The sequence below is a fragment of the Macrotis lagotis genome, chromosome 7, assembly GCF_037893015.1.
Source record: "Macrotis lagotis isolate mMagLag1 chromosome 7, bilby.v1.9.chrom.fasta, whole genome shotgun sequence".
NCBI classification, from domain to species: domain Eukaryota; kingdom Metazoa; phylum Chordata; class Mammalia; order Peramelemorphia; family Peramelidae; genus Macrotis; species Macrotis lagotis.
Window position 1 is genome coordinate 65,568,539 of NC_133664.1, and position 13,770 is coordinate 65,582,308.

Here is a 13,770-nt window from a genome sequence, read left to right on the forward strand (position 1 = left end):
TGGTGATTAAGTGACCTGTACAAGTGGTTTTACAAGTAGTAAGAATCAGGATCGAAGCTAAATTCTCTAATATTAATATCCTTTTTAGTATACTCCGTGTGTCATAGTTCAGATGATTGTTAATTTAAGCCCTTAGAGAAAGATGTAAACCTTGATAAGCAGTGTACGGTCTTTGGAATTAGAAGACTCTTGGGAAAAGATACATTACAATGTATGTCTCAGTCTGTATCTTATCAAGGAGAGGAAAAAAAGAAAAAAATCCCAAGTCCTGCAGGAGTGTTAAACTCAACATTGTAGACTCCAAACTGGAGCCTACCCCTAGCACTCAAGTCTAAGAATAGTTGCTTTCACCTTTAGAGAAACTCTCCAAAATTGATGTAACACTAAGAATCCTTTGATATTAAAAAAACTTGGATTCAATCACTCTAATGCATAATAGTTATATGAACATGGACAAATCAGTGCCTGGCTTCTCAACACCTCTCTGGGTGTATGAATTGTTGGAAAGCATCAAAGAAGGCGATTTCCACATTGTGAGTTCCCCATCATGAAATCACAAGTCCAGATCAATGGGGTGGGGGGAATATAGCACTGAAAATCATATTTCAAGCAGATCCTTCCCCTTTACAAATTCATAGGCACAAGTCTAATCCAATCATTGTGACTAAAAGTAAGTGGCATTTGATGGAATATTGCAGATTTTCACAGTGCTTCATATCAAGCTATTGTCAAAGAAGCTGTTCTAGGGAAGAGCTGGTTTGTCCCAAGCCATTATTATGGAATGGAAAATCATCTCAGGACAAAGACCCAATCTGATCCTTTAATCTACACCAGGAACCTATAAAAATAGAACAGGTAGCAAGCGTGTAATATGCAGAGATACATAATTTAATAACAATTTTCTCTTTAGAACCCAAAAGATATCCAGTTTAATTAATATACATTGATTAAATTCCTACTATGTCCTAGACACAAGGACTGGGAATACAAATACAAATAGAAAGGAAAAAAGTTCAACCTCCTGGCCAGAAAACTATTCTTAACTGCAAATGGAGTTTTAACTCATAAAAAAGGCTGAGTCCTCATGATATTTGTGTAGCATTTTAAAACTGTTTGTATTTTTCCATTTCACCTTTTCCAACTCATTAAGATGGATAAAAGTATTTAACATAAGGACATTTCTAATACTGTGGGGGGGGGGAGGAATGATGACCTTTTTAAACAGATTGAATTTGAAATGAATTGTCAGCAGTGGCATGGACTAAATTTATCAGCTTCAAAGTTACATAGAAATTAAAAGCTAGATCTGTGTAAAAAGTATAGTGCTAATTTGCTTGTCCATAGAGACACTTTTCATGCAATAGAATTCTCATGCAAAAGTAGCTTCTGATACCTACTACCTGTGTGACCTTGAGCAAAACTGAGACAAATCTGTCATAAAAGGTTACATGGGTCTCATGTCTCGGTTGTCAAGTTTAAATTATAAAAGCTACTTTTTGGCAACTGAAATAAAATGTTTCTTTGCAATGAGCTATTAATAAATGTTTAACCTTTCAGTGGGAGAAAATATGCTACCTTGTTCCCAAAAGGCTATTAGTTCTTCCTATTCAGAAGATTCAATCCTCCAGGCACCTATTATTTGTGGAATGGAAAACTATCTTCTTTTTGTATTTACAATTTTGAAATGCCAGTCTAGGTGTGTGTTTAAAGTCAAAACTATATCCAAAAAGAATACATGGTCATGACTTCCAACAAATGACTTTTTTGGTGGGTCTGTGAACCAACTTATGCCTCTCTTTGCCCATCTCAGAAATGAATGTCCTAATTTTCCCCAACTTGGAAATTAGACTTTAGGATGTAATTTCATCTTATTTTTTTTAATTAGCTTCAGTTAATTTTATATTGAAAGGTTTTAGCCTGAAAGCTTTAGAGATCTCCATGTCCTCCAGTATTGCCACTGGTCCATTCTAAAACATCTATTGTTACTAATTTTCACTGAAAGAACTGATTCCTGAAAGAGGAGTATAATGGAAAGAGAGTACTATATTTAGAGTCAGAGCTATTGAATTCAAATCTCCCCTTTTTTTGCTGCTTGTAATTTATGTGACCTGGGAAAAAATCATTTAATCACACTGGACCTCAGTTCCATTATCTATAAGAGGAGTGGGCTGGATTAGATGATCCTTAAAAGTCCCTTTCACTTCTTAAGACTGTATCAGAAAACTAGAGCTGTAGGCCAAATCTGCATTTAAAATTACAAAACCATTCTTAACTCTTGAACTCTGTAAGCTTGGTCCAAAATTGATCCTCAGGGTATACTTTGCCAACTCCTAGACTATATCCTGCCAAACATAGGTTTTCAGTAGCCTTAACAATTGAAAAAGCAACTATCACAGCCTATTTTTTTCCAAATTCAAAATTATATTTAGCAGAATTTTAAATAGTACTATTAGAAGGTCCAATGTAGCAGTTTTACAGTAGTTTTGATAAATATTAAAGTATGCAATTAATATTCAGTTATCCTTTCTGCCACTTGAAGAAAATTTATGCACATAAGCATGTTATGGAATTGAAAACTTGATTCTTTTGCTTACAGACATCATAATTGTTATGTGTATTTTTTAAAATTCTTTTAAGGTGTTCCTTAAATATTATCATGTGGAAGAGTTGAATTTAATGAGAAAGGAAAAAGTTGACAAGATCATATTGATACAGGCTTGTGTCAGAGGATTCTTGGGTTCAAAGAGGTATAAAAAATTACAGGAAAAAAGGAAAGAGAGTGCTACTAAGATACAATCAGGTAAACACATAAGAGTTCTTTGATTATTCAATAGAAAAGTTAATTGACTTGGATATGGATGGACAATTGAAACTGCTGGACCATCTTGATACCAACCATAACATAGCCATGCTTTTCTACATAGTTTGATCTGATGCATTAGTTATTCTGAATTGGGTTGACTTAATGGTAGACTGTTTAAAATATAAGAGGCTTTTTACCTGCTACCTTATAACAGCTCCCAATTCTATGGACTCAATAGTATCTCAATGAAATGTAATTTACTTAACATAGAAGGCAGAATAATTGATGAAATTCATTAATTGCATAGCCTCAAGCTTCACAATAGTCTAAACTCAATAGACAACTGGGATTCTGTTTCTGTAGGCATTACTATACTTCTATTATTTTTGACAAGTTAATCAAATCTCACCTTTGTAAAGGGCATTCTTTTTCTATTAACTTCAGGGGAAATGTAGACATCCCATTTACTTTTAATTCCTATCATAAATGGTTATTTTCTTGATTTTCATTTTTCTTTAATAATTTATATTGTTACATAAATAGAACAGTAAAATAATAAAGAAATTCAAATTTCTACCTCAGTACTAATAGCTCATTGCTGTGTAATTTCCTACCTCTATCAGGTACCAAAAAAAAACCTCTAAGATGTTTAACCATAAGATTCATCATAAGTAAAAATAATTCACCCAATTTTAAGGATACCTCCTAAGGACACCTTAGCATTTTAAGGTTCTAAGAGATCAACTTTTAAGTGCCATCTTTCCATAAATAATTTGAGTATATCAAATATTACTTCATATATTTATTGCCAGAAATTTGATAAATAAGTATTATTTTCCTTCTTTTTTGAATCAGTTCAACCCACAAATATCATCCTGCCTACCAATGATATTTCAGATCTTTTTTGGTTTGGGATACAAGATACTTTTTTGCCTTTGTAATTAAGTCTCCCTTTAACTATGTACATACTAATTCTCTTTCATAATTTGTCCCCTGGAAAGTCTCAGTGATAATTCTCCATTATCACCATCACCTACAGACTCTTCTGTCTTTATCGGGGTCCTCAATTTCAATTCCTTCTGCTGGTGTTCAATTTTGTGACCATGTGGTCAATGAAAACACAGTTAAAGTTTTGTTTTTCTAAGCAATAATAATTCTTAAAATTCCATATGTCTTTTCATTTACATCAGTTGCACGAGGACATCTGGTTAGGAAACAAAGAAAAGAGATGGCCCAAAAGATGGAAAAAGTAGATACTCTTCAGATTCGTGACCAAGAATTTGAAAGAAAGTTCAGTTTTGAAAGGAAAAGGTATAGTAAACCTCTCCCATTATTATGCGTCCCTAAAAATATACAAAAAGTTTCAAAATTTCCTCGATGTGGGTAAAAGCCTTAATCCCTCTACCTTCCATAAACAACTCCCTTGAGCTATAACAGCTGAAAAGAAATTCATCATAAACCTTTAAGTGATCAGATTCTCCAAACTGAGCAAAGACAGTCCTTAGAGGACAGATATACAAGCTGGTGGAGACCAGTATTTGAAATCTTCCTGTCTTGGTAGGATCTTCACACTTCAGTGTCATCAAGAGATATCAAAGAAAGATTTGAATAGAAAACTTCCCATTTAGAAAAATCCATTAATGTGCAAAAAAAGAATGATTTTTTTCTACAAATATTTATTATCCATGTCATTACATCTAAAATTAATGAACTGTAAGCAGCATGGCATAGAGGATCAAATATTAGCTATACCTACTTTCAATTACTGCTTCTGACACATATAGCTGTGTAACCAATTATTTATCTTGTCAGTGCCTCCTAAACAATTCTATGAAGCTAGAAGATGCGAGTGAGTTACCATCTACATTAGTGGAGAAGGGTTCAACACTGGGAGCACTTGACATCAGTGAAACCACATCTTCTAAAACTCCTTTCCACCCCTTGCTAAACTACTGAAAATTTAGGAATCCATTTCTATCTCTGTGGCTATTTATTTGTATTGCTTTTTGGGGGGGTGATCACAAAATGAAAAATCTAAAGATGAAAGGACCTTAGAAACCATCTAATCTGATCCTTCTGTTCTCCCATATACAGATTAGAAAATGGAAGTCCTTGGAGGTTAAGGAATTTGCCCAGGGTCACTCAGGCAGTAAGTATCAGAGGCAGAATTTGAAAAAAAAAACTCCTCTGCCTTCAGACTCAGGACTCTTTCCTCTATACCACATTGCCTCGCTGACCCTGGTCCCATAGGTTCATCTTAGATTGTTATCATCTTTTAATGCCATATCAATGGCATTGTCAGGTGTTGGCAAATATAACTATCAGTTATTTTTGGAAGGATCCAAATTGCTGACAAAATGTATAAAAATTATAAATGTTTGTTGGTTCCTGTCTGATTCTAGTAGTGCTGCTCGATGAAGCAATATGATATAATGTAAGCGTGCTGGGCTTATAATAAGAGGACATAGATCTGGATCTTTCTCCTCTATTTACTTACCTATGTGACCTTGGGCAAGTAAAACATAGGTGCTGAACCCTTCCATAGTTGTCTTTCCAAAATCTCACTTGTGAATCCTCTTGCTAGGGGTAAGTTCTTCAAATTGGAAAAAAATTCAGCATAAAGTAAGGACAACTAAAATAGTGTGAAGAATGCATAGAATAGGAAGGTCTGGAGCTTATATTATTGTTCCTTCATTTTCTAAAATGTTCTGATAATCAGTGCACTCTGGTTACATGGACAGACAACTTAGAGGGGTTGAAGGATGTATACAGTCTACTTTTTTATCACACACATACACACACACACATAAACGCATATTTATATTATTAGTGTTACATCCCTTTTTATAGGTATCTTCTTATCTAGGGAAACCCATATTGAAGGAAATGAACTGGAACAGGAAGACCTCAATAAAATACAGATATGTACTAACATTCAAAAGGGGATTAACTTTCTAATGTACCTGTCAATTGATTTGACACTTTATCTAATGATTCTTTTGGTTTTCTTTAAAACTGACACCTATTTAGGAATTTAAGATTTACAAAGCACTTTACAGATAATATATTGTTTAATCTTCACAACAGCTCTGAGAGGTTTTTACAACATGTATTGTTGCCTGCCTATACACTATTAGTAAGTGCATTGCTGAAATTTAAATGCAATTCTCTCTGTTGACTCCACATCCAGAATTCTTTCTACCTATCCTACTTAAGCCATCTGGAAAACAAGTATTTGGAGAAATATTTAGTTAATGCGACTCCCTAAGTTTGTTCGTTGAAGTAGTTAGATCATATAGGGGATAGAGTTCCAGACGTGGAGTCAAAAAGGTCTGAGTTCAAACTTCGAACTCAGCCTCTCAATAACTGTATAATGCTGAGTAAGTAACTTAACCTCTTTCTGCCTCTGCTTCCTCAGTTCTAAAATGGGCTTAATAATAGCAGCTACTTTTCACAAGAATCAAATGAGATCTTTTTCATCTTTTTAATGGGCTAACGTAGTGTCTATGTACTATATGGATACATACATGTATATATATATATATATGTATATATATATATATATTGCTTTGGGGGGCATAAGGGGAAGGAAATCACAATACATATATACTATATAAGATCCCAGAGGTACTTAAGAAGTATTTATTCTTGGGGTGGCTAGGTGGCTTAATGGATAAAGCACCGGCCCTGGAGTCAGGAGTACCTGGGTTCAAATCTGGTCTCAGACACTTAATAATTACCTAGCTGTGTGGCCTTGGGCAAGCCACTTAACCCTGTTTGCCTTGCAAAAACCTAAAAAAAAAAAGAAGTACTTATTCCTTTCCATCCTCTTCCCTTTTCTACCTAATAAAATACTTCTTATTTAGTACCTACATATTTCCATGAGAAGTTTGTTTCTTATTTATTGGGTGCATACTCAGATGTAATATAATTTGTACAGGGACTTCATTGTGGAAAAAGAATACTCTGAAAGTGTGGTTCCTGCTAATGAAGCATTCGATCAATCTTTCAATAATAAAGGAAGTATATCGATTATGAGAGCATCTAGTTTTAAAGCTAAAGAGGACACCATCAATGGCATTCCAAATAACTACAGAGAATATCAAATAAACCATATTGATGGCAAAGAACTTCAGCAAGAATTGATGCCAATGGAAGATTTTCAGTCAGAAGTAATCCTGGAACCAAATGGTAGAAAGGAGAAGGAAAATATCACTAAGGTAGAGACCACTGAAAAAGACACTACTGTAATCCAGAGGAACCACCAGGCTTACAATGAAGAAAATAAATTTGAAGAACTAAAAATGATCTATTCTGAAAGAAAAAGCATGTCAGAAAAGCCAAACTATATGGGATATCAATTCCTTGAGCATGGTCCTCACCAGGGTTCATTTAAAAGACCATTGGAAGCTAGTCTCAGTTTAAGATATCAAAGTGAAGACAATAAAAAGAAAGAAAGGAGAACATCTTCCTTTATCCAGAATAATTCAAAGCGTAGCCAGGAGAAAGGCCATGGGAAGCATGAAGGGATAATGCCCAGAGGAAGGAAGACAGAATTAAAACAAGAGTCTGTTAGAGAGAAAGAGAAACAAGCTGAGCAAAAGAGACAAGACTCGGAAGAAGATAAAGCTGCTGTGTTCATACAGAGCAAATATCGAGGCTATAGAAGAAGGCAACAATTCAGGGATGGAAAGCTCCCTTCTATTAAAAACCAAGAGCTTGCCACAGGAAAACCAGACATAGGAAGACACTCTTGTGATACTTATTCCTATTCAATGAAACACAAGGGAAGTTTTAATAGCAAAGCCAGGGATGAGAAAGATTTAAAGACAATTTCAGAGAAAGAAGCCTATGACTTGACTGTTTTTTCAAAGCAGGTGAGTTGATAGTTTCATTTCTTTCCTAGGAAATATGTTATCCATAAAATTAATTTAAAAAACAGTATTCATGGAGTTCATGGAGATACTGGTGTTAGCCACCATTTATATAGATTGCAAAGATCTTCACAGCATTTTACTTATATTTTCTCATTTCAGTTTCACACTACAATCTGAGGAAGGTGGGTAGAACACGTATTTATTTTATTTTATTTATTTAAGCAATGGGGTTAAGTGACTTGCCCAAGGTCACACAGCTAGGTAATTATTAAATGTCTGAGGACGGATTTGAACTCAGGTCCTCCTGATTCCAGAGCCATTTCTCTATCCACTGCACCACCTAGCTGCCCTCCTGGTAGTGCAAGTATTCTTAATATCATTTTAAAGGTGAGGAAATTCTGATGGATCAAGTGATTTGTCCACTTTGTTATCTTTTTTAAAAAAAGAAACCAAATAGTTAAATGGAAAAAGAAGAACGAGATTGTTCAAATGAATATCCACTTTATAATCCAACTAAAACAATTATTTAGGGTCAAAAAGGAATATTATATAGTAATAATATTAATGTTTTATTCCTAATAATAAATACAATGCTAATATCTGATGGTATAAACTGTTTTCATGTTTTGGGATTATTATTAGGAATATTATTATTATTATTATTATTATTATTATTATTATTATTATTATTACTATTATTATTACTAAAAAACAGACTTTGATTTAGAACCAAGGGACCTTAATGCCTCACCTATGTGATTTCATAACATCCTTAAGATGACATTTTAACAAACAAAAAGCTAAATTTCAGTCATTATGTGATGGTAGTCAAAGTTCAAACTTAGTTGTTTTGAGACGGTAAAGGAGAGCCTAGAGAAAAATGCATTCATTGAAGAGATGACAAATCACCTGGTAGGAAAACTTCATCTCATTATTTGTGAGGGAACATTCCTAAGAGATCTAACCTAGGGAGAGAGACTTGATAACTCTGGTAAAAAGAAGAACAAAAAGGAATGATCAATAGGGCCAAATTTAAGAGTGTCCAGAAGGGAAAAAATGGTTAGCAGTGTCGCAGAGGGCGGAGTCAACAAAACAACAGAAATGTGAACAGAAAAAGATTTAGCTAGAATTTCAATTCAATTCAGCAAGCACTGATTAAGTAGAGACCCCATGACAGGCACTTGGCTAGGTACTAAAGATGCAAAAATAAAATAGTCCTTGCCCTCAAGGAGTGTACAATTCTCCCTAAGTGAGCTTAAGTTAAAAGGTAAGACTGAAAGAAACACTTCAGAAACAGAGATGAGAAAATACCTTTATTATAGATGGCCAAAAAAGAAAGACAGGAAATGTAATAGTGATAACTTTGCTATTAGGCTCCTAGAGTACATTAAGTGACAGATGATTGTGTCAGGGAAAACTGGCAATGAGCAATTTAATCAAACTACTCCTAGGTACATAGGATACCGGTTCTTTTTTTTTTCTTGATGTAACCTGAAACATGATTTTCTTTTTAGATATCAAGGTTATCAGAAGACTATTTCATTTTGCAGAAAAAACTGAATGAAATTATTTTGTTGCACCAGTTGAAGCCTGTTTTCCTTAGGGTCCATCCACCAATCAAGTCAATTAATAGAAGTGTTCCTTCTCAACACTGTATATCAGGTAAAATTTGGAAGTCAGAGGCTAGAGGTTAGAAAGAATATAGGAGCTAACATTCCAGTTGTTTGGGAAGAGGAACCCTAATTTTGTGCCACTTCTTTTGAGAAGAAAACTGCTTCACAAATCTCTGTACAAGTCTTATCAACTAGAATTTATTATGCCTCCTTATTTTTTCTTCTTTTCCTTTATTAGTTTGATTCTAGCACAAAGTTTTATTCCAACCGTCAGGTAGGAAAGTCTCCATGTGGTTGGGGGAACATAGAGAAAGACAGGATCAAGGGAAAGTTCCTTTTTGCAAGCTTCAAACCCTAAGCAGTAGTCCTCCCAACATACCATACAGGCAGTGTGTTAAGCGAGCACAAAAAGGATTTGTAATAGGAAAAAATAGTTGAGCAAGAGAAGCAACATGTCTTCTGTGGATAGGGCACTAGACTTGAAGTCAGAGAGACCTGGCTTCTAATCCTTTCTCAGACACTGTTTTGGGACCCTATACAAGATACTAATTATTTGCTACATGAACCATAATATACATATGTCAAAATGTTTGGAGGGAGCGGGGCAGGGAGGAATAACAGTTCAACTCTGAGATTTTGAAAAGCATTTTAAATGCAATGATGTCTCACTAGATGACATCTCTAATTTCCCTATTTCTTCAAAATAGCACTTTATGGTTATCTCCAGGCAGATCTAGGGCCAGGGAATGGAAAGTTTTCCAGGGCACAATACCCTGAAAACACAATGAAAAATATTTTAAAGACATATATCCTTGGTGCTGAAAAATTTCCATTTCTATGATACATGTGGTAATATTTTTGATAAGCATCATCATCATTATGACAGATCATGAGTGGTAAGGGTCCTGGGAGAACATCTAGCCCAACCCCCTAATTTCACAGATGAGGAAAATGAGATTCAGTTATGATAAGTTAACTTACTCAAGGACATATAGTAACTGACTGCACCAGAATGCAAACTCAGATCTCATAACTCTTACTTTCAATACTCTTTCACCAAGCTTCTGAAAAGTCTATTTCTAGATATTTTCAAAATGTGAATTCTGAATGAACTCTGGAAAGGATAGACAATTTGATTCCTTTATTGAGAGCTGTCCTCCATAATTCTAGAATGTTGGAGCTGGCAGGAATTAATTGATCTCAGTGGAAAATAATAGACAGATGTATAATTTTCAAAACCAAAAGGGTACAATTTTAAAATCTTTCCTGGGAAATGCAAATCTCTTCTTTGAGTTCTAATTGTTGCTACATCTCTCTTCTATTCCTTCAACTCTGATGATTCTCCATATTTGTCTCCATTTGTTGGAGGGGAGGGTGGAAGATAGGAGAGGTCACTTTAACCCTATTCAGTCCTTAATTATTTTTTTCTTTTTTTCACATTTCATACGCAGTGTGAGGACAGAAGATCATATCTTTCTTTTATATACTCTATAGCAATAGTTCTAAACTAAAATAGAAAAAGGGCCTTTATTCTATACATAAGGATCCCTATGGGTCATATACTGACTTGTTTAAAATGTAATATTACTTAAGTATTTTTGTATTTTTATTTATTTTGTTAAATTTTTCCCAATTCCATTTTAATCTGTTTTAGGTTACAGTAGGGAATGTTATGAGCTGCATGTGGCCTGAGCAAACCATGTGTTTGAAAAATAACACACTAGATGAGAGAGTAAAGTTTCAAAAAGATAAAAGGATAAACAAAAAATGTATTGTTTAAATTTCAAGCATTATGCTACATGCTAGAGATATGAATGAAAATAATAATAGCAGTCTACTTAGATGTTTCATGTTTTGCAAAACACAACCATATTGTCTCATTTGATCCTCACAGAAACCCTTTAGGATAGTTGGTTTTTTTATCCCCAATAATTAGAGATGAGGAAACTAAAGCTAAGATGTTAAGTGACTCATCCACCATCATACAGATAGTCAATATTTGAATCTGGTTTTGAACTCAGGTCTTTAGGAGATCAACCATTACACCTAGTGACCAGACAGTCGCTGCTCAAATGAGCTTATTTTCTAATATATATATATATAAGAAGGGTTGGTCAATCTAATTGCTTGACAAATGAAAAATCTCACACTTGGGTTCTAGTGGAAGGCATAGTTAAAGAACAGTTCTTGTGGGAAATATCTGGACAAGACCATAAGCTCATTATGAGCTCAGGAGTATGATAGGACACCAAGAACATCTTTTAGCAATAAGAGAAAGAAATCACCAAGGAATAAGGAGGTAATAATCTATCTTTTCTTGACTTTGGTTAAGCCATATCTGAAATTTCTTCAGCTTTGGTACCTACAGAAAGACATTTTTAAAATCAATAACACAAAGAGAGAGAGAGCAGGATGGTGAAAGGACATGTGAGGTTGGATTAAGGAACCAGGAATAATTAGCCTGAAAAAGAGAAGAGTTAGCAGGAACTTGATAATTACTTTCAAGTAGCTTAAGGATTATCTCCAGAGAGGTGTTATTTTTGACCCTACAGAGCATAAATGCAGTACTCAACAGGCAATCAACTATTTCTTAAGCAACCATCATATTTTTAAGGGCTGAAAAGGCAAAGACCCCTTTCTCAAGGAGTTGCACCAAATATTACATTTTAAACACACTGACTGTGACCCATAGGGATCCTTATGTATAGTATAAGAGCCTTATTTCTATTCAGAGTCACTACTATACATACATATGTGTATATATATCTATATCTATATACATATATATAGATATATATACACATATGTAAGTATATAAAAGAAAGATATGATCTTCAGCCCTCAAGTAAGTCTATTGGGAGAAATGGTAGAGAATTCTGTGTGTGTCTATTCTACAGAATTATCTCATACATATTATATATATATATATATATATATATATAATGCACTTGTGTGTACACACACACATGCATGCACATACATACACACACAAGACAAAGTGGAGATAACTGAAGAAAGGCACTGATATTAAGGAGGATCAGAATAGACTTCTACAGAAGGTGGAACTAAGGAATTTGGGGTAGAGGTAACAAAGGTAAGTTAAAGTTTGATTCAGGAAAAAACTTCCTAAGAAATAGAGCTGTCTGAAAGTATAATGTGCTGTTTCATATATTAGAGGTCTACAAACAAAATCTGGGTATCTGTTTATTGGTTATATAGTAGATGATTCTTTTCCAATTATGAGTTCAATTAGATAGTCATTGAAATGTCCTTCCATTATGATATTCTATAATTCTTATATTCTGTTAACCAAGGGGGCAAAAATAGGTTTCCCCATTGACTATCATTCATCAAAAAGCAAAGTCAAGGAACACACAAACCATTGGACTCTATTACATATGGTCACTTTGGGTGAACTGCACTCAGTAACTGTACAAGTTGTTTCTGTATGGATCCTTTAACTCCAATTCTGATAACTATCATTTATAAATGTTAAGGATTTGATTCCTGATGTAAATCCTCAAACATTCATAGTGAATACACAAAGCTATGGACCTTTAAAAACACAATTACCTGAGTACAGATATAGAAAAAAAAAAATATATATATATATATATATATATATATATATATATATATATAGAGAGAGAGAGAGAGAGAGAGAGAGAGAGAGAGAGAGAGAGAGAGAGAGAAAATATCATCAGTTTGGTAAAAAAAAAAAACCTATGGAAAAATAGAGATTACTTATGCTTACAACTCAATAGGCTTCAAGTTTCTTGGAGTGAACCATGACCTTATATATGAGAATTGCTATTTTTTTCACAATCACAAGTTTAATGTGTGTAAGTTTGTTCATCACAAAATCAAATTCTCTGTAATATAAAAAGAGAAAGCTTTCTACCAATTATGAAACTGGGACCTAATGCAAAAGCAATCCATTGACTACTATCTTTCTATTTGCTTTGATGTTGGCATTTAATCTAAACTGGTAAGAGTTAAGTGCTTCTGCATCATAGCTAGAAACAAAACCATTTTCCACTAATGTAATGACAAATGCTGTCCTAATTCTAAGTGCATAGAAGACATTACCTGCATTACGTTATTTGTCCTCAGATATGGTGCAGAGGGCTCCTTTTACTTGTTATTATCCCTTCTTAATATTGCTACACCTGGGAGAAGAAAAGGCTTAATTTTAGGGGAAATAAGCCTTTTGAGTAAAGAGTTAAGAGAATATGTTCCTAGCTTCTCTTCTTGAAGATACAACTATCCAAAGGAATAACAGTGAATAACTAAGCAGTGAGGTGGCACAGTGGGTTTGGAAGACTCAGGAAGAATCATCTTCATGAGTTCAGATCTAGCTTCAGACAATTATTAAATGTGTGACCCTGGGCAATTTACTTAACCCCGCTTGCCTCACTTTCCTCATCTATTGAGATCCAGATTATCTTTCACAGAATTTAACCAATTAATTGCCTTT

At 34.2% G+C, this 13,770-nt stretch overlaps 1 protein-coding gene across 1 annotated transcript in view; it reads left to right on the top strand.

Moving 5' to 3' along the window:
* MYO3A (myosin IIIA) overlaps window positions 1-13,770 on the top strand; it is a 259,420-nt gene that overhangs the window by 212,449 nt on the left and 33,201 nt on the right. Inside the window, exons 26-29 of the mRNA XM_074195073.1 lie at window positions 2,638-2,800; window positions 3,994-4,114; window positions 6,744-7,680; window positions 9,195-9,342. Of these exons, the coding sequence (XP_074051174.1) occupies window positions 2,638-2,800; window positions 3,994-4,114; window positions 6,744-7,680; window positions 9,195-9,342 (1,369 nt within the window). The remainder of the gene's footprint in view (window positions 1-2,637; window positions 2,801-3,993; window positions 4,115-6,743; window positions 7,681-9,194; window positions 9,343-13,770) is intronic.